Raw genomic sequence first — 21,028 nt, forward strand, 5'->3', positions numbered from 1 at the left:
AATTGCAAACTTAATTTTAAATGGTTTAACAAAAATGAGAACTGAACGCACTTATTCTTAATCGATGGTCACCCATTCAAAATCTATTTTTCTAAATTCTGTATAGATCAAATAAGCTTTGAGATAATTTAAATCTAAGTACAATTAATTGCCTAAGATAATTTAAGTATTATTATTATTAATAAAATAACTTATATTACTATCTCATGATTTTCTATTATAACTACATAAAAAATAAATAAAGAAAATTACACTCACCACCCTTAAGTTTAAATCTGACACACCTCCCTGTAGTTTCTAGTAAGCAATGGCGTTAATTAGTAATATTTTTTGGTTTCATTTAGAGGGAACAAATTGAATCTTGGGCCAGGTTGCTCTTTCGTCTCACCTTTCGCATGCTGTGGTTTTGGGATGGAAATCAAGTCTCACCCTCATAATAAATAATAGTCGATCATTCGTTGGTTTTTTTCCCCCAATTTGTAAAGGCCTATCGTTTCTTGCTACTTTGGATACAATACTTGACCCCTTCTTACAAAGTTTTGTGCAATATTTTATAAAAAGAACAAAGACGACGTGGGAAATTGAATAATGCTCACAACAAAACATTGCTCAGAATGGGGCATTTTCATCTTCTGAATTCCAACAGCATCATTGCTTAGCTACTTGAGACAACACTGAAGTCTTGGGTGAGAGTGTGAGACAAAACAACAAACATCTCGTGGCTAAAGTTATACATTACTTTTTTGGAAACAAAGATGAGTTGCCTCATGCAACCTCTGAGTTGTGTTTCCTTCAACACCTTTCAGGGGATTTGGGTTTACACCCCTTTCCTCTCCTTAGGAGTTAGCCTCCCTCGGTTGATGATGTTCTGATTGATGCTTTTACTCATTATGTTATAATGCACCCATCCTTCAATCCTTCACAGCCCTCAAGTCATCCCTTACTTTCATAGTTGAATTTTAGAAAAATCATAACAAGTTTTAAAATACTTTTATCACTTTAGAAAAAACATATATAATAAACTGTTAAGGCAAATTCTAACACAGTTCTTCCCCCATTTCCCCGAGACAAGGGAGCCAGCTTCTTGAATAAAAAAAATTTAGTGACTCTCAATCTTCAGTTCTAACAAACTAGGCATTTTTGTATAGCCATCAGAATCGTATATTCAGGGGGTCAAAAAATTGATTTTAACCAAAGCATGTGAGGGGAAGATTTTCTCCAAATCAATCTTTGAGAGCCCAAAAGATTAAAGCCTTAGACAAACAACTAGAAGAGAACTAATTTACATCACATACATAAACATAAAGAGCTTAAAACTTATGTGCTGCTATAAAATAAAATCATAAAAAAATTACCACATAGAATTTAAGAGAAGTTGTATATACTGTTAAGACAGTACGCAAGATTCCACTCAACAGTTATTCTTAATCCTATGTTATATACAATTTCTATCATTCTTCTGGAAGGCCCAGAGTCAACATGCACAACTCAACTCAACTCAACTGAACAAGTCATCTTGGCTGATCACATCTCCATCATCATCACCATCATCATCGGTAGAATCATCGGAAATAGTATTGAATGTCAATATCAACTCTAAAAGTTCACGATCTGCAGCAGCACGTTCAACACTGTTTTCTGTCCTAACCCTCCGCCTCGGAAGTGAAAACAGTTGCAACATCAGGTCTTCTGGAGAAGCTATCTGGTACATCCATCCCCTAGCCTTGGGTTTCTGTCGGACACACAAATTTTTTATCAATTTGCATCATTACAAACCACAAGAAAAATTATCATCATTGCCATTGTCATCATTATTATCATCACCAACACCATTGTTGTCACCATCATTACAATCATCGACATAATCACCATCGTCATTTTCATCGAGATCGTCGTCATCACAACCTTCATCGTCATCGCCATCCTCATCCTCGTCATCAATATCATCATCATCATCAAACATATCATCAACATCATAAATAAACATATCATCATCCTCGTCGGCATCATCATCACTCTCATCATCATCAAGGCACATTTCATTGTCATCATACATGAGAACCTTTTTCAAAGAAGTAACAGCAGAGAAATTAGTTCCTCTGCTGCTCAAATAGTTCACCATGTAACATAAATATCAACCATATGATTTATCATTTAATAAGAGCAGTATCACTGTTAAATTCATGTAAGTCAAGGACTTTCCAAGACCAGCATATTAAATTTTCTTTTATTAGAATTTAGAACCATTTTATAATCAAGGGTAAATATTTTTAGATAGATGAATATTCAAAAAGAATTAAATGCTCTTTCATAAAAATATTTGAGATAGTACTTATCATGCTTGGCATTCATAACACCAACCCAACTCCCCACGGCCAGCATGTTCAAGCCTTGTAACGATGTTGCTGATATCAGCTTGTCAAATTGTTAGGTACAGGATTTGGGCCTAAGCCCGACTAAGGTGATGAATGGTGGAGTTGGTTACATTTGCTGATGTGACTAGTTTGTTACAGGGAAATGCCAGTTATATAAAGGATAGGGATAGCAAGAGTGAAGGCATTGAGTATTTTTTTAGAAACCTAATGGTTTGGGCAAAGAGAGAAACCCCCTTATGAACTGCCGTGTCAAGAAAACCAGATATTTTCCTTAAAATATTATTTTAAACCAAAATCACAAGCTCTAACCACAACCAAAATCACCAGCTCTAACCACGTCGGCTATGTAGTCAGTAGCAGAAAACGTAGCGTAGCGGCCAACCCCCCAAAACGCTATAGCTGCAATGTCAAAGTCCAGAGACACATTATGTTAGGAACCCAAGAATTGGATTCCTAGGTTTTAGAGGAAGAACAATAATATTTAGAAAAAACAGATAAGAAATAATAGGAGATAATCTCTCCAGAGAAAATGATATACAAAAGGGGATATGCTCCTCCCAAAGAAAATGATACACAAAAGCGGATATGCTCCTACAATGGTTTACACCACTCAATTTCTAAAGTTGATAAAAGATCCTTTCTAAAGGGGTAGAAGTCTATGTTTAAAGACTTCCAATACATTAGGACATGGATTAGGTCCAAGGTAACTAACTAATAACAGAAACACCAAAGCAGTTACACCTATACAACCACTAACAACCTAGGAACACAACTACTAACAAATTCCTAATTATCCCGATTTCTATATCCTAACACATTACACACACTTTCAACCATATACATATGATGGCTAAAAAGTATAATAATGCACAAAACTAAACACATTTTCATAATTAATTACCAAAGCAGAGACAGAGAAATAGGGAAGAGGAAAGGAACTAAGATGAGGCCATATTAGGGGACTGTTAGCATAGAAACATACAGAAACTTATAAACAGAGCAGAATAATGGTCACCGAGATGGAAGGAAAAGGGAGGATAAGAATGGTTGCTGAGAAGACGGGAATGTTGGCACAGAGAAAAGGGAAGCTTTCTTGACAAGAATCAGTTGCGGCAAAGAAAGGAACAAAGGGGGATGGTCACTTGAGAAGAAATCTCTACCTTTCCAGAAACAGAGTGCTGCGATAGTAATGTTAGGAGAAGAAAGGTTGTAAAATTCCAGTAAAAAAATTACTTAGAGTTAAAAAGACAAAGAATGAGGGTATTTTAGACTTTTCACTCTTTAAAATTGAGGGTATTTTAGACTTTGCGCTCTTAAATAACTGTTGCGGCCTCCTTTGTTTTCTTCCTCATCTTCTCCGAGATTGCACCACGAAGAATACCACTACAGCTGCAACCCTAAAACGCGCTGCAGCACTGCTTTGCATAGACCAGAGCCGCTGCGCCGTGCCGCAATTGTGGCCACAACAGTCGCTATTGACTACATAGATGCCAGTCATAATTTTAGTAGTTCGTACTTCATAGGGTTTCAAATCCCTCCTAGAATAACATAAAATCCCTCCTCTCCTCTCCCTTCTTTTGTCCTGGACTACATAATCAAATCAAAACAGTCTGGTTAAGGGAAGGTTTTAAATATTTGTGGTGTGGGTGACATCAGACTTGTAGATTCTTGACATCATCTACCGAAGATAATATATCATTTGCGGTCGAGTTTTGACATCAAATAACTAGTTCACGAAGACCGAATTTGTACCTGCTCAATATTTTTGGGCAAAGTAGCTTTCTCAAGGGCCTTTGGAGTCCATATCTTGATGTCATGCTCAATACCGCTGCTTGCAAGAACTGTTGTATGAGGATGAGACTCAATACAGTTCACAACATGCTTGTCTGCTTCCATGACACGAACAAGCTGACCACCTTTCTTTTTCCAAATGAAAATCCGACCGCAGTCTGACCCACTCACCACATACTCACAATTAGGACCAAAGAAATTAACACCCTTGACTGTCTCACAATTCCTGTGTCCTTTAAAAACTTGAGGGGTGATTTTCTCATCAGCATCCATGTTTGACTGAGATTGAACAGATCCATGACTACCTTCCACTTCACTTGTATCACTGCTCACTGATGAAGGGGACATAGGAACAGGGTCCAGTCCCAAACCCATATCTTGTGTAAAAAGGTAAATAAATTCATCATTGTAGGACACAAGAAGTTCCCTTTGTTCAGAGAAGGCCAGGCCTGTTATTCCTACTCGCTCATCGCCAATCAAATGCGGAGGGCAAAAGTAGTCGGTCGGTTGACCAAAATCAGTTGATCCATCCCATTTATATTTGCGGATATCAAAAAGTCGCGTATACTCGTCAGACCCAGCAACAGCAAAGAGATTTGGGTTCCTTGGATCAATTGCAATTGCATTAAGATGGATGACTGGCATGTAATTCCATCTATCCTTAAGTGGCTTGCACGTACAAAGTTCTGTTGCAGTCCCAGTTCTCAGATCAAACTGATGAGATATAGTTAGTAAAAGAGGAATAAAGGATAAAGAACAAAAAAACATTAGTAGCAAAAAGTCAATCACTCACATGTTGTACTAATCCATCTTCACCGCAGGAATAAAATATATGAGAGCTGCCGGGCTCAATAGCCAACTTATGAGCCCGTCCTTGATGCTTGGCCAATAACTTGGTCTCTATTCGTCCATTTTCAAGAATTTGAGCATGTCTCACCTAAAATTGACAGTTTTCTTTTTAGTAAAAAAAGAATGGCTTAAGAAGATTCATGCATATCTATTATATAATAATACATGACCAAGTTTATCTAGACTTTGAAGTACATGACCAAGTTTAGTAAGTAAAGAACCGGACTGATTACCACAAATCACAGATTCACAATGCACAGGGTATATTAATTGTTAGCACATCTAAACGGAATAAGAAGGATCCTTATTACATACCTGGCCATCAGCAGCGCAAGTGACGATGCTCCGATCATCAGAGTGAGGCATGAACTTTGCTTGGAAAACATTGTTACTATGACCAGAATGGAAAGAGAGTTTAATACGGGAAGTTTCCCAATCCCAGAGAATAATCCTCCTGTCATCAGAACCTGAAACAAGAATGTCACCATCTGCATTGAAGCATACAGTGTTTACACAACCTCTGTGCTTTTCCAGCTTTGTGAATACATCAAGTCGAAGGACGAGATCCTAAAACACGTGAGTGACATCAAATTCATTAGAGTAAAGCTTTAGAGACTCATCACATTCAGATCCATATATCTCTTGAAACCCTAATTATTCAATTTAATGATAAAAAAAGTAACTACCTAAAATCAAGACGCAAAACAACATAATAGCGTTTAGAAATGCACGATTATGAATTTGAAAACAAAACACAGTACACAATAATGAATTGGAAAAAAGGAAAAAGTAGTAGTAGGAGGGTAAAGTGACGTACCTCGTTAGCGGCGAGACGGTTGGGAAAAATCCTGGCGGGTAACCGACCAAGCTCACGATTAGAGAGATCGTGAAGGGGCTTGTAGACGGTGGTGTTTCTTGGCCTTTTGTTCATCCTGTAAAATGATGAAAAAATGTTATGGTGGTGGTGGATACCTTATGATGTGATGTGATGAAAGTGAATGTGAGAGAGTTAGATCCTTTCTTTCTGTTGCGTTGCGATGATCCTGGAAGCTGTTATTCCTCCTCACGTCAAATTGCTTGCTCCAAACCACCTAGCTGTCATTGTTAACAACGTGGCATGGCACCCACGCCTTTTAAACACTATTGGGCCCCCGGACGCTGATGGATTGGGTCGATATGTACCCGAAATCCGAACATCACCTTCTAATATATTCTTTGACACAAATTACTTATGTCCAAAATACCCCTGTGGAAGCAGCCCGAGCGAGTAATCAAGAGGAAGGGACATTTCATTTGAAGATGACGACGACGCTAACATTTCAATTTCAACTTCAACTTCCAACCCAACCATGTCTTAGAACTCGCTGTACGCTAACCAAACAGGGCCAACGATTTCTCACAAAGATCTCCACCACCACCACTAACACCAACACCACGGAAAATCTCATTCGAAAATTCGTACAATTCTCTCCCAAATCCGTACTTCTATCCACTCTCACCCACCTCCTCTCTTCCTCTCCTACTACCTCCAACCTCTCTTCTCTCGCCCTCCCTGTAAGTCTCTCTCCTTTTTTTTCTCCCCAAATTACCCTCACAGTCCCATACTAATTACCCTTCAAATTCTCGCTGCAGCTCTATACAAGAATCACCCAAGCACCATGGTTCACTTACAACCCAACCATCGTCGCCGACCTCATCGCCCTTCTCCACAAACTTGGTCGCTACTCCGAAGCCCAAACCCTAATTTCCCAAGCCATTTCAAACCTCAATAACCAAGAACGAGACCTTGTTCTCTTCTACTCTAAACTCTTGGACTCACACTCCAAACGCGCTTCTCGTACCGGCTTCGATTCTGCTTTTTCTCACCTCAACCACCTTCTTCACACTTCCTCCTCTTTTTACGTCAAACGCAGAGCTTATGAATCCATGGTTAGTGGATTGTGTGCAATGGATAAGCCTCGTGAAGCTGAAAATCTGGTTCGGGACTTAAGTCGAACAGATGGTGATGATGATAATAATGGTAATGGACAGTTTCGATTTCAACCTTCTGCTTTTGAGTTCAAGGGTATTTTGTATGGATATGGAAGATTAGGTATGTTTCATGATTTGCTTAGAGTTGTTGATCAAATGGAGAAAAATGGGTTTGTTATTGATACTGTTTGTTACAACATGGTTCTTTCAACTTATGGAAAACACGGAGAGCATGTCGAAATGGTTTCTTGGCTTCGAAGGATGAGGGATTCAGGTGTTCCGTTCTCTATTAGAACATACAATTCTGTGTCGAATTCCTGTCCGACGATAATGAGGAAGGTGGTGGATATGGATATGAATGAGTTGGTGTTATCGATTGAAGAGTTGAATGGAAGCTTGGAAGGAGGGGAGGCTATGGTGGTTAAGGAGTTGGTTTCGTGTTCGGTGATTTTGGAGGAGGTAATGGTGTGGGATTCTAAAGAGGTGAAGTTGGATTTGCATGGATTTCACTTGGGTTCAGCTTATTTGGTTATGTTACTTTGGTTGGAAGAGATGCAAAAGAGGTTGTTGAATGGTGAGATTCCTGCAGAAATCACCGTGGTTTGTGGGTTTGGAAAGCATAGCAATGTGAGAGGCGAATCACCAGTCAAAGTGTTGGTTAAAGAGATGCTGATGAAGATGAAAAGTCCACTCAGGATTGATAGAAAGAACATTGGCTGCTTTGTTGCTAAAGGTAAAGCTGTCAAAAATTGGTTATGTGAATTGAGGAATCCATGATTTAATTGAATGAATAGAACTTTGCTACTACATGTATGATGATGAAGAAGATATACTTGAAACTTAAATGATATGACCAACATAGTTTTCCATGTTCTTGCTAATGCTATGCTACTGGTATTTATTGACTTAAATTACTGTGCTGCTGTTCTTCAACATGTAGTATCAAATATTGCTTATCCAAAGAAATGTCAAATTAAGTAAGAACGTTTGTTAATAATATAAAGTAGACTTAAGGGATATCATAAAATATAGGAATGTTAATACTTAATAGGGATATCATATATTTAATAATCACTGGTTCGTAACAGTTCAACCTTGAACAACACAAGTTTCACTCATAGGAAAGAAAACTATATTTTATTCAAGATTATATTGAGATAGTTATTTTACATATATATCACTCTTAGGGAAAAAGATTATTTTAGATCACGTCCTCCCAGACCATCATCTAATTGACTAATCCAAGAAAAAAGGCTCCCAACTAATTTCATACCCTAATTTTGCCAATACCGTGGCTCCATATTGCCGACAAAGGGCCAGTGTCAAGCGCGCAGAGACGTACAAAGTACGATAAAGAAATACATAAAACATGGCAAATGTAAAGCCGCACCATGCAACACTAACACAAATGACCCAGTTGGGAACGAAGCTGTAGATCAAAATAACACCAGATATGCTACCAAAAATACCAAAGGTTGCAAAACCTGCAAGAGCAAAAAGAACCCCAAATGTCATTCTTGCTAGCCTGGAGTTGATATAATTTGTGCTTGGACTCCAGCTTGAAGGTACTATAACTGATGTGAAGCAGTTCATAGATACTGCACATAAACTCACTCCAATTTCAACTGATAGAAGAAATATCATGTACCATATCTTTTCCTTAAAAAGGGGATGTTTTCCACTAGTATCGTTTGTACGAATTGTGAGAAATGCACTCATCTCCAGCGTGATCATAAGAGCTTCAACAAATAAATAGTTATTTGCAATTCCATTTACTTCAATTATAGCTTTTTCAGACAGTTCTAGGTGTTCCTTATAAAATACATCTTTTGGTGTCATAGATTCTTCATTCTTCATGGTTTTGTATATAGGAGGAACTATCTTCTCCACTTCCTGCAGGGTAAAAAACAAATAGACATTAAATTAGGAAGATGAAAGTTATAATTGTATATTAAAGATGCGGAATTATGCAATGCACCTGAAACCATAGTTCTTCACTATGAATAATAAATTGATTAATTGGTGATCCAAATCTTCCTTCAGCTGCTAACTTTCCAGCCAAGTGTAGAATATTGTTTCCTTTACTATCAACATGTAGCGCTAAAATGTTTCTGTATGCACCCTTGTGGAATATTAGACGAAATACACTTGTTTGTCTATTTGAAATTGCAATTTGAAGCAAGTTTTCTCCTTGAGAATTGACTTCCAAAAACAAATTGGGGTTATAGTTAAAAAGATAGTCTAAAACCATAAAGTTTCCTGATTTTGCTGCGCTGAACATTGCTTCTTTAGCTTTTTCAGATTGTAGGACCTGGGTGTCTTCCTCTTCCAAAGCATTAAAAAACAATCTTAAAAAATCTCGGTATCCAGTTGCATGCTTATTGAAGGCTAGCATTAATTATAAATAATTAAGTGAGCTAGTTTAATTGATATGTAGTTATCAATTAATAAATTGAACTTTGTATTACTGAAATATATAGTAATAATGTTTTTTTGACAGCAATACATAATTGTTATCTATCAAAGGACAAAACTTGAATGTTTATGTATTCATTATTTACTAACATATCAATTTATTTAAATTTAATATGATTTTGTTTATTCTCTTTATTTTGACAAAATGATTTTGTGTAATCTATTAGATACATATTCCAGGTTTTGAATTCTGATTGTAGAACGGTAAAAACAATCACACACATAAATTTAAAGAGCTAACTTGATTCGGCAAGCGCTTCCAAGGCAGTTAATCCCTTTTCATTTTTTGAAGTGGCGAGTCTAGGATATTCTTTCAACAAACCCAATGCCCTTGCTGTGATCACAAATGAGTAATGAATAATTTATTGAAACAATAGAAAATTCAACAAAATCGTGAAAACTTAAAAGGACTTACTATAAATGTTGCATGTAAAGGTCAAGAAAAACAGCTTGACTTTATCTTCAAAGGGTAGATTAATGAGCAGCTCTTCTCCAGTTTTATCAAACAAAAATTTAACCATATGAAGTTGTCCAACTAAGGATGCCAACTGAATTGGCAACATCTCATCTTGGCCTCTAATCCTCAACAATACTGGGTTCTTGCCAAATAAAATTTTAGCAATTTTTATATTCCCTGAAATGGCAGCTATACAAAAGGCAGTATTTCCATCTGTGTTGAGAATTTCCAAATGTTCTATGTTTGTAGTACGTTTTACTAACTTTTCCACAAATCTAGTGTTTCCCAATGCCACTGCAATGTGGAGTGCTGTGTCACCCTTTGCATTCAAGGAAGCATATGTCCAATTAGGATGAGTTTTATCGAATGATGAAGCAACAGCCCAATTCCCTGATGCAGCTGCCATACAAATGCTTCTTTTATATGCTCCTTCACATTTCATGTGCACTTCATATCATCAGATATAGCATTTAATATGTACATGGATAATTTATTTTTAGATTTATCATATATAATATGTACTTGGGTTGGCTTCTTTGTAGACTACACAAATTAAAAAGCATAGAAAAACAAGTTATTTAACACAATTTTTAACATACCTTATTTAATTGAGTAAAATTTACATAGGTCCACCAAAACATGCGGCTCTCATAAATTTAGTGGGATTTATGTGTATTTTAATCAATTAAATAGGCTCTGTCAGAAAATATGTATTAAAAAAATATATTGCTAGCATTATTAAAAAAATCAAACGAAATCAAATTTACAAATTAAGTTGTTGGGCAATGAATAAGTACTAGTTTACGTACTAGTTGTTCATGCAAGTGATGTTAAAAATGCAAGAAATATATAACACCCATAGTACATTAAGAAATGTTTTTTCGTTCCTTATTTTTTTAATTCAACTTGTGTTTTGAGTCCTATTCTCCATCTTGTTCGAAATGAAGAAATCAAACGTTCTGTTTTTTTTTTTTTTCTTAAATGATCAATATTGATATTTATTAATAATTTTATTTAAAAAAATTAAATGATCCTCTTATCATGTTGAAAAGTTATTTATGTGGCTTTTAAGATAAAAATAATTTAACCTTTAGTTTTAATTTTTTTTCTCATAATAACAAAATCAAAGTCAATATATATATATATATATATATATATATATTGTTGGTGGATACTAGAAAGTCGACATTTGCATCAACTAGTAATTTTTATTAAAAAAAAAGTATAAACTAACTAATATTTGGATATAATTGTTTTCGTGGTTCTTTAACTTAATTTCAAGCAACACTCCAATCATTTATATTTTATTATTTTAATTTAGTCTTTTATTTAATTTTAAGTAACAATTTAATCATTTATGTGTTCAAATGTCGACAATGTCATAATTTTTTTTTACAAAAAAAAAATCAACAAAACTTTCAAACAAAATTTATAAAATTAATTTTTTATTTTCAATATAATACAAATTTCATCAAATTCATAAGTCAAATCTTTAAATAAAGTTTGGACTAAAATTCTGTTTGGAGGACCAAAACTGAGGAGAAATAAAATGAGGGGACTATTTTCGCGATTCATCTAAAATAAGAGGACTAAAACTACAATTAAACTTTTAAGATATAAATGATCAAATTCTTACTTAAATTTAAATAAAAGACTAAATAAAAAAAAAAATAATAAATTATTATCTAAAATTAAGTTAAAAACCGTATGAACAATTATATTTATAATTTATAACTTATGACTATTCTGAACAAAATAATTTCTTTTTTTTAGAAACATAAGAATAAAAAATTCCTTTGCATTATGGTTGTGGAGCCCAACAAAAAGAAACTCATGAGAGTACATATGATTGGATTGTTATAAAATAAATAAGTGTACCTGTGGTCGTGTACACGTCTCCTACAACTGATAAGGCAATTGAATCAGAGCTTGACATAATTACAACTATCTTGGATGTTTCTTATCTATAAAATCGCAAAATAGTGATGCTGATCGATTTGTTTTTTTATTTGATCCAGAGGTTTGTATATATACATACTATAAGTAGTGGATATATGAACTAATTTATATAGACACCATGCAACTAGAATATTATCAAGATTAGAGTTGAAGTTATACATGAACTTTTGAACTTTATGACATATTAATTCCCCTCGTGAATAACACTCGTGAGATAAAGTGTATATATTATATGCTTCATCTTCGTAACAAAGCATGGTACAATAAAATATTTATCTTTTAGGACCTTCACGCAATATGTTATATTTTTTTTTTTAGTAAACATAGCGTTGACAACAACAAAAATTGGTCGGTATATATTTGTCACTCCACTTATTTAGTTACATCAAAATCCATCGACTTTTAAATTTAAATGAACTTCAAAATTAATAATTAATTAGTTGAATATGAGCCTCCAAGAGACTATAACAGATAATTGATCAAATCAAAATATCATACAACTATTTTCTTAGATGTGTGACATGAAGTGGAAAGTAGTTATCAAGAGACATATAAAAGTTAACAACTTAATTGACAAATGTTTTGAATTATAACTCGATTATTATGATAGTTATCTATATTAGTATTATATTAGTATTGTTACTCATGATCTTTATATATAATATGTGAGTTTAGAATGTAACAAATATATTGGTGTAGATTTCTTAATTATTTTAAGTCTATAAATATCAATTATAAAGATTATTTTCAACACACATGATCAATTAATCAAGTCTTTACTTATTTTTATTATTTTTATTTTATTTTTCATACAACCTTAGATGTTACTTTGACTTTCAACATTAGATACACTCTCTAAAGTACTCTAAGAACCTACGGCTTAAAAACATAGTCACTTTCTCAACATAGATACAAATTAGTCTACATTTCCTTTGAGTCATGAGAGGATTTAAGAGATGTTTTCTTAATGAATCAAATGAAAAATTAATCAAACAAAATCTTATTAATCTACTGAGCACCAACTTTCTCATGACAACGAGATTTAATGTTGATCTTAATATTATAAAGGTTAGTCACTTCATCCACTTTAATTCTTATTAATCCATATCATCTTACGACTCTTCTTAATATACTTTTTTTATGTACAGAAAAAAGACAATAAAATTTAAATTTAAGATTTTGTGCATACTATCTAAAATCTAGCGGAATGTCAAACACCCAAAGCCTCAACAAGAGTTGATAAATCCATGTTTGGCCAACGCTTAATTTAATTGAGTCATGTTAACATGTCTCATAAAGATATATATTTAAAATACTAAAAGTAAAAATATTTTATCAAAAAAATAATATTTGAATTTTTAAAAAGCTGAAAACATAAATTTTAAAATAAAATTTTAACATTTGAATCATTAAGATGTACCATTAACATTTTTCTTTATTCATAACTCATATTTAGTTTTTTTTTTTTTAATGGATCAATTGAGGAACATTCAAATGAAATACTCCAAAGAGGCAATAATTACAAAATATATAAGACAATTATTATTATTATAAATTTATTACAATTTTGTCACAAAGTACAATATTGTCCAATTTGAAAAATCCAACACAAGTAATTAAAAAGGACCACTCTCACATTGTATCATCATCTACTTTGACATAATTGTAGCAGCACCTTGTGGTAGGAGGCTAGTTTAGAGCCCACATAAATAGATAAAGGATAATAGAAAATAATAATATACAAGACAAATGGAATAGCATTAAATACATCAATAGCATAAAAGACCCAAGTGGGAAAAAAACTATATATCAAAACGGCACCCGCAAAAATAGAAAGCATAAAAATATTAGGAAAAGCAGAATATAGGGACAAATATCCAAGTGTCATCCTAGATAATCTAGTTGTGACATAACCATGTTTTTTTGTCCATGTTGATGGAAGCACAATTGAGTTTTGGAGAAACATAGATGTTGCACACAAGCTCACTCCACATCCAATTGATAAAATAAATACTTTGAACCATTTGTTGGAATTAAGAAAATGAGTATTTTCACTAATTTTATTATTTTGAATTGATAGGGCCCCTGTTATCCCTAAAGTCATTATAAATGATATCACAACTAAACATGTATCTGCTGTTTTATTCACTTCAATTACAGCTTTTTCGGAAGAACCTTTGTGTTCTCTATAAAATATTTCTTCTGGAATCATATCATCTTTATTTTTCTTTCTTTTTAATATTGGAGGGATAATCTTCTCCACTTCCTATAAATAATTAAAAATAAATTATTAAATATAAGACAATAATAAATATAATAAATATAATAAATATATACAGTGTGGTTTGTTAGTTTAGATTTGTGGTGTCCATAGTTTGAATGATGCATTTCATGCCTTTGCTAAAAAAAACAATAAATATAAACTATTTTCTCCAAAAAAACTATATACTAGTAAGTATTGGATATATTAGAATTTATGTAACAAATGTCAAACTAAAGAATATTTTTTTTTAGAAATTAACATCGTGAAAGGTAGCTTATGTGGAAGTTAACATATATATGATTTTTACATCAAAATGTTAGGTATAACAATGATTGTCAATTGTAAGAGGAACTTGCGATGGTCCCTAGTGATCACTAATGGTGATCATGCACTCCATTGGATTGGATTGAGAGATAATCGATTTTCCCACACATTTCATATTTTTATAATTTTGTAAGTCTTGTTCCTAGTGCATCACTCTTATACCAACATAATCAGCGTCATCAATTCTGAAATTGTTAAATCAGACCAAACTAAAAATAGGTCGGACTGCACCCATCCATTTTATTGTACCACCTATTAAGTGGTCCGATAAAATCTTAAACACATCACACGTGTTTAAGTTTGAGTTTTTAACATGTAAACTACTAAAATTTTATATAAAAGGTGGCAAAATTTGGTCCAATAGATCAATCATGTTAAACTAAAATGGCTCAATTGTTTCTAAACATGTAATTAAGGACTCCTGCCCAAAATACGGGCTAATCAGGTTGACAATTAGGACCTACTTAAATTTGACAGCTCTAATGAGTTTTGCATTATTGATGTTGACAATGTCAACAGAGAGGAGGTTTCTTCTTAAAAATGGAACATTAGCTCAAACCCTACTACATCATTTTGGGGAAGAAAAATCTTCAAATTTGCCTCTTATCTTATTTTTCTTATTCCAATTAGATCATTTATCTTATTTTATGGTTTGATTTAGTCGTCTTAAGTGTCAATTCATGTACCAAATCATTTGTCAATTGCACATACTAACTTTTATGACGTTAGTCAAAGAAGAACATGTTATTAAAACGCATTCAAATAAAATAGTTTGGTTAAATTAAAATTTATATACTTGCACAAAGATCGAAATAGATGGTGATTAATGATGTACCTTGAACCATTTCTCTTCTTTGCAAATAAGATCTTGATGTAATTGTGGTGATCCTAATCTTCCTTCAGATGCAATTAGCTTTCCAGCCAAGTGAAGAACATTGTTTCCTCCGCGATCAACAATTTGCACTAAAACATTCTTGTATGAACCCTTACTCAATATTAGATCATACACACTTTCTTGTCGGTTTAAAATAGCTATGTGAAGTATGCTTTGCCCTTCATTATTTACTTCCATAAACATATTTGGATCGTAACTGAAAATATATTCCAAAATTAAGGTGTTTCCTACTTGTGCTGCATCAAACATTATTTTTGATGTTTTTTTATATTGTAGAAACTCATCTTCTTCCTCTTCAATTCCATCGAACAACAAACTTATAAGATCTTTGTAACGAGGAGCCTTTTTTTCAAAAGCTAGCATTGATTGTAAATATTTAAATAAGTTAGTTTTTAGTTTTTCTTTAAAAAACTTTTCGATTTTTAGAGTAAAGAGATATGATATTGTAAAATTCAATCGTAAAGTAAGTAAAATATAAGTGAGAATTGTTCTATCCATGATTTAAATTGAATTATTTTGAATAATTCGATTCTTAACTCAATTTAGAAATATTATAATTTGTCTTTCATGTGTTAGTTTTACTCGTATAATAGTTACTAGTTCCAAAATTAATTAATTCATTTCAATGTAATAGATATACATATGCTTCATCAATTGATTGTGATTATACATGTTATCTATCATGTGTTACTCGTGTGTTCCTTTATAGATAGATTTATATATAAGGTAGAAACAAGTCAGACAAATTAATAGAAATTTATGGTCAAATCTATGGATTTAAGTCATACATTTTTATATATATGAGATAATTTTTTATAAAAGTTTATTTAATTAAAATATCAAAATTTAAAAAGCTTTTAGACTTTAGAGGTCAACTTTGATTAATATTTAACAATATTATTATAAAACAAAACTGAAATATAATGTTTGACTCTAAAAATGATGTTATATATTAAAATATAATTTAAATTTATTAACTTGTTAGTATATTTAGGAGACACCACTTACCACTTGATTTACACAAATTAGAAAAATCTATGCATATAATAAAATATTAAAATAAATAAAGTAAATGCTTGATATTTTTTGGGGTTAAACTTGAAGAATGCAAATTTGTCTAAATATGGATATAGTAATTTTTTTTATAAATCGAATATTCTAAGCGCATAGAGTCTATCTTGAGAAATGAATAATATAAAAAGAAATTAGAATTTCTAAAAAATATAATCACAGACTTATTTAATTTTTAAATTAATAGTTAAATGAATTTATTTATAAAAATTTTATTTTTTATCATTTAAAAATTTATAGTAACTAAATATTATTTATCAAAAGTGTTAGCAAAACTTTAAATTTTTCAAAATTTTTATTATTTATAATAGTAAATATTGAATATTTTTTACGATTAAATGTATAAAATTGATATAATGCTTATAAACAATAAAATGATGTTTTTATTAAGAAATGATGTTTTAAAAGATACAGAAATCAACAAATAATTTATTGATTTTTAATTTATCTGTTTAAAGAACAAATAAACCAAAACATTTTAATTTATGAATAATATAAATAACGAAAGAAAGTATAAGATGGGAGAGAGAGAGAGAGAGAGAGAGAGAGCTAACATGATTGAGCAAGTAATTGCAAGGCAGTTAGGCCATTTTCATTTTCTGTACGACCAAGTTCTGGAATCTTTACCAACAAACTCCATGCTCCACCTATCATCACCACCAAAACAAATTACAATAATAAATAATTTATTATGTTAAAGATGCAAAAAATTAAATTGTTATGATGGGTTGGACTTACAGTAATTATGGCTGCTAAGAGTCAAGAAAAAGAGCTTTATTATATCTTTAAAGGGTAAATTAATATTATTAATATTATTATTATTATTGTGCATATCATCTTCAATCCTCTCAAATAAAAATTTCACCATATGAAATTGACCAGCTAAGAATGCCAATTCAATTGGTAACTTTTCTTCATATCCTTTAATCCATATCAAATTTGGATTCTTTTCAAATAAAATTTTGGCAATTTTTACATTCCCTGAAATTGCAGCTAAACAAAATGCAGTATTCCCATCAGCCGTACGAATTTCCATGTCTTTTTTGCTTATATGTTGGACCAACTTTGTCACAAATTTAATTTTTTCCATTTTTACTGCAATATGAAGAGCTGTGTCTTTATCCATAGTTAAGGGAGTATTTGTCCAATTAGGATTCATTTTATTGTATAATGAAGCTTTTTTCCAATCCCCTGTTGCTGCTGCCTTATAAATACACCTTTTATATGTTCCTGCTTATTCATTTCACATGCACAAATTCATATCATTACATTCACAAATAGTAACTTCATTCTTAAATATAGATTTTATTGATCAAATTAATAAATTAAAAAAATTGATAATAGTATTATTACGTTTGTTGACAATTAATATTGTGTAAAAATAAATTAAAGAGAAAGATTTGGTTAATGTTATTACTATAGTATTTATTATTAGTTGCAGAAAAAAAAATATAAATAAATTAAAAGTATGTAAATAAAAAATAATTAATGCACTTGAAAATTTAGAAAAATAATATAGATAAAGAAAGACAGAAATGATGAAAATTCTAAGATATAGTAAACATTATCTTATCTTAGATTTTGATTGGATATTGTACGCAACAATCAACGACATAAAACTACGTCACTATGTTATTTTTAAATATTTAAATTTTGAGTCGATTTTGACTCATTTATATCATCATACTCAACCAAATTTATAACTACCTAAAAATTTAAAAACAAAATTCATCAACATGATCTTATATTAATAACATAAATAATATTATACGGTAATGAATCACAAACAAAATTGCTAAATAATCAAATAAAAACAGAAATTATTTGGATGGTGTCAATGAAACATACCATCTCCAATAGCTGGTAAGACTGTAACAGTAATTGAATTAGAGTCAGACATAATTAAAATATTAGTGATCAGTCCCTAATTATAAGCTTTATGAAAATTCTCAAAATTATTGGTAATGTGAAGATGATGATTAGCGATTGAAGGTTTAACTTTATATAGAGAGATCACAATTGACTTCCTTGTCACTAACAAGTTGAATATATTTTTCCTTGGATGACACTTTAATTATTAAAGACATGAAATTTTTGATCATGTGAAAGCCAAGAATGGCATATTTTATTTACTTTATCTTCATAACCAAGTATGGCAGGTGGAATTTTTCTTTTTTTTTTTTGGCATCTTCACACAAGTTGTTAATTTTACGTTGTGACCCTAAAGTTGAAAAATATATGACACTCACAAAATTATCGCGTGACGCTTATAGATAACCCGTTTATACGGTTTAATTGTAGTTTTGATTTTTTATTTTTAGTTTTATTAATTTATGAAATTGGTCTTTTTATTTTAAAAATTGATAATTTTAATGTTGATTTCTCTTATTTTTTTAATTAAAAAAATGTGATATGACATGCTTTTAAATAACATGACATACTATACGGTGATATAGAATTATTGACACTAATAAAATTAGAATAAAACATCATAAAAATTTAACTTTTAATTTTATAAATTTTTCATATTTGTAATTTAGTTAATAACATATAAATAATTAATGCATTTAGATGGTTCTATATCATAAAATTATATGTCACATTATTTAAAATATGTCAAATCGTCATTTTTAATTTAAAAATTTAAATCAAAAACTAAAAATATCGACTTTTAAAATAAAAAGACTAATTTAATAAATTAATATAAATAAAAAACTAGAACAGCAAATAAATTTTTTTTTACAACCATTCTAGCTCATGATAAATGATATTCAGAAAGTATAGTTAGACAAAGAAACCTTACTTTTTGGTTTAAGCATTCGTTGGTGTGGGTGATCTAGATGTTATGAAATGGCACTATCTTTTTAAGCAAGTTTCTAAGGATCAAATCAAAATATCTTCTTGGAAATAGAAATTGAAAAGTCTACTAGACCATTTGGCTCATTTGATATTCTCTTTATTGTGAGTGTTACTTTTATCTTTTTTGCTATTGTCTTCTGGTTGTTCAATTTTTAATAAAATAGTATTAATGTTTTTTCAAATATGCTTTCTAATTAATATTAATGCATATTATTGTTCACTGTGAATTACTAAGATACATTAAAGAAAAGATTTAATTGTACTTTTAATCCCTCTATTTTAGGTGAATCACGAAAATAGTCCTCTCATTTTATTTTTCTCAGTTTTGATCCCCAAATAGAATTTGAGTCAAAATCATGATGAGTTGTCATTTTTTTATAACGTGTCAAAAAATGATGACGTGACCGACATGTATGTAGATTAAAAGCCATTATTATATTATTCTAAATTAAAAAATATAATTTATGTTTTTAAAAACCAATATTATATTATTCCAAATTTTAAAACAAAAGCAAAAATTGAAAAACATTTCAGCCTCAATTCAACGCTCAGTCGCGCACCTGAATGCTAAAATCGAAAATCGACCAATCCTTCATCCTTTTCTTCATCTGTGTAATTCCGATCCAAGGCCACACAATCTGCTCATCAGAATCAATAACATTGTCAGTTTTATCAATCAGTTCCAGTTCCGATGGAGCATTTACACTCACAAGATCCTTTGGCAAATATTTCACTAAGCCAAATGAGTTGCCTTTCTCTTTTGTGAACTACTTTGACCCACCCCGGAAGCATGTTGCAGGAGTTGATTGTACAAATAATCTCGTTTTCTTTTCTTAGGGCATTATGGACAAATGAACTTTTCATCCGAGGTTTTCACATTCTAACTTCCACTTTTTAGATATCCATGACATTTATTTTCATAGTCACTTATTTAAGATTCACTTATATCAATATGGACAAACGAAGAATACGAATGTTGAAGAAGAAAAATGAAGATAAAAAAGAGGATGAAGGCTTGGTAGATTTTCAATTTTAGGGTTCATTTGTGCGGTTGATTTGCGTTGAATTAGGGATGGGATGTTTTTTAATTTTAGCTTTTGTTTTAAAATTTGGAATAATAAAATAATGACTTTTAAAAACAAAAATTATATTTTTTTAATTTGGAATAATATAATAATGACTTTTAATCCACATAGATATTTGTCACGTCACCATTTTTTGACATGTCATTAAAAAAATGACAACTCATCATGATTTGATTCCAAATTCTATTTGGAGAACCAAAATTAGGGACAAATAAAATGGAGGGACTATTTTCGCGATTCACATAAAATAAGGGGACCAAAAATGTAATTAAGCAAAAAAAAAATGAAGTTGCTCTAGTTAATGGGGAATCGACCAAGGATTACATAAATGCAAAATTGCAAATCAAAAGATAATAATATCTTCTTTTTTTTTACATAAAATTTATACTCCCTCGAATTCTATATTTAAGAAAAAAAATATACAATTATAGATGATAACATAATCCGCATCCGCAGGTATCTACTCGAAATCGTCTTGATTTGGACTGAGAAAATCTACTTTAATTTGGTGCAGGTATGGATGCAAATTTCCCCATAATTAAAATTTGAGGGCGGGGACGGGTGGAGATGTGTTGATATTCACTCTGAATCTAAACTCACCCCTCTAGTACTATTATTGTAATTTTTAAATTTTATATATATGTACATACTGAA

General features: G+C 31.4%; 4 protein-coding genes across 7 annotated transcripts; 1 reads left to right on the forward strand and 3 right to left on the reverse strand.

The window, feature by feature from the left end:
- Window positions 1-1,302: 1,302 nt before the first annotated feature.
- On the reverse strand, window positions 1,303-6,172 carry LOC101505774 (uncharacterized). Of its 2 annotated transcripts, XM_073367921.1 has the most exons (6): window positions 6,035-6,172; window positions 5,833-5,945; window positions 5,331-5,582; window positions 4,960-5,103; window positions 4,128-4,880; window positions 1,589-2,062 (listed from the first exon to the last, which is right to left on the reverse strand). In XM_073367921.1, coding segments are annotated over exons 1-6 (1,557 nt in total). In that variant the 5' UTR covers window positions 6,036-6,172; the 3' UTR covers window positions 1,589-1,768. The 2 variants fall into 2 exon arrangements, with proteins under 2 accessions (XP_004497203.1, XP_073224022.1); XM_004497146.4 differs by lacking the exon at window positions 6,035-6,172 and having other exon boundaries at window positions 1,303-1,732; window positions 5,833-5,968.
- A 4-nt stretch (window positions 6,173-6,176) lies between these two features.
- On the forward strand, window positions 6,177-7,919 carry LOC101506627 (pentatricopeptide repeat-containing protein At2g17033). The gene is made up of 2 exons (XM_012714786.3): window positions 6,177-6,569; window positions 6,648-7,919. Exons 1-2 carry the CDS (start codon window positions 6,177-6,179, stop codon window positions 7,761-7,763), a joined length of 1,509 nt encoding a protein of 502 aa, XP_012570240.1. The 3' UTR covers window positions 7,764-7,919.
- A 182-nt stretch (window positions 7,920-8,101) lies between these two features.
- On the reverse strand, window positions 8,102-11,963 carry LOC101506302 (uncharacterized). Of its 2 annotated transcripts, XM_004497147.4 has the most exons (5): window positions 11,797-11,963; window positions 9,877-10,347; window positions 9,703-9,795; window positions 8,965-9,374; window positions 8,102-8,879 (listed from the first exon to the last, which is right to left on the reverse strand). In XM_004497147.4, exons 1-5 carry the CDS (start codon window positions 11,852-11,854, stop codon window positions 8,223-8,225), a joined length of 1,689 nt encoding a protein of 562 aa, XP_004497204.1. In that variant the 5' UTR covers window positions 11,855-11,963; the 3' UTR covers window positions 8,102-8,222. The 2 variants fall into 2 exon arrangements, with proteins under 2 accessions (XP_004497204.1, XP_073224021.1); XM_073367920.1 differs by lacking the exon at window positions 9,703-9,795.
- Window positions 11,964-13,396: 1,433 nt separating this feature from the next.
- On the reverse strand, window positions 13,397-18,435 carry LOC101512303 (uncharacterized). 2 transcript variants are annotated; one of them, XM_004497230.4, is made up of 5 exons: window positions 18,279-18,435; window positions 17,169-17,660; window positions 16,985-17,077; window positions 15,300-15,715; window positions 13,397-14,143 (listed from the first exon to the last, which is right to left on the reverse strand). In XM_004497230.4, exons 1-5 carry the CDS (start codon window positions 18,328-18,330, stop codon window positions 13,523-13,525), a joined length of 1,674 nt encoding a protein of 557 aa, XP_004497287.2. In that variant the 5' UTR covers window positions 18,331-18,435; the 3' UTR covers window positions 13,397-13,522. The 2 variants fall into 2 exon arrangements, with proteins under 2 accessions (XP_004497287.2, XP_073223262.1); XM_073367161.1 differs by lacking the exon at window positions 13,397-14,143 and adding an exon at window positions 14,204-14,649.
- Window positions 18,436-21,028: the final 2,593 nt, after the last annotated feature.

This window comes from Cicer arietinum, chromosome 4 (genome assembly GCF_000331145.2).
Source record: "Cicer arietinum cultivar CDC Frontier isolate Library 1 chromosome 4, Cicar.CDCFrontier_v2.0, whole genome shotgun sequence".
NCBI lineage: Eukaryota > Viridiplantae > Streptophyta > Magnoliopsida > Fabales > Fabaceae > Cicer > Cicer arietinum.

Excerpts from the sequence above, each read along its gene's own strand:
- LOC101505774 (XM_073367921.1), bottom strand. Across the intron at positions 5,104-5,330 it reads CTTGCGCTGCTGATGGCCAG|GTGAGACATGCTCAAATTCT; the intron begins GTATGTAATAAG and ends TGTCAATTTTAG. Across the intron at positions 4,881-4,959 it reads AAGATGGATTAGTACAACAT|TTTGATCTGAGAACTGGGAC; the intron begins GTGAGTGATTGA and ends ATATCTCATCAG.
- LOC101506627 (XM_012714786.3), top strand. The coding sequence starts at position 6,177 with ATGGATTGGGTCGATATGTACCCGAAATCCGAACATCACCTTCTAATA. Across the intron at positions 6,570-6,647 it reads TCTCTTCTCTCGCCCTCCCT|CTCTATACAAGAATCACCCA; the intron begins GTAAGTCTCTCT and ends TTCTCGCTGCAG.
- LOC101506302 (XM_004497147.4), bottom strand. The coding sequence starts at position 11,854 with ATGTCAAGCTCTGATTCAATTGCCTTATCAGTTGTAGGAGACGTGTAC. Across the intron at positions 10,348-11,796 it reads AGACGTGTACACGACCACAG|GAGCATATAAAAGAAGCATT; the intron begins GTACACTTATTT and ends TGAAATGTGAAG. Across the intron at positions 9,375-9,702 it reads GGAAGCGCTTGCCGAATCAA|CCTTCAATAAGCATGCAACT; the intron begins GTTAGCTCTTTA and ends AATTAATGCTAG.
- LOC101512303 (XM_004497230.4), bottom strand. The coding sequence starts at position 18,330 with ATGTCTGACTCTAATTCAATTACTGTTACAGTCTTACCAGCTATTGGA. Across the intron at positions 17,078-17,168 it reads TCTTAGCAGCCATAATTACT|GTGGAGCATGGAGTTTGTTG; the intron begins GTAAGTCCAACC and ends TGGTGATGATAG. Across the intron at positions 14,144-15,299 it reads AAGAAGAGAAATGGTTCAAG|GAAGTGGAGAAGATTATCCC; the intron begins GTACATCATTAA and ends AATTATTTATAG.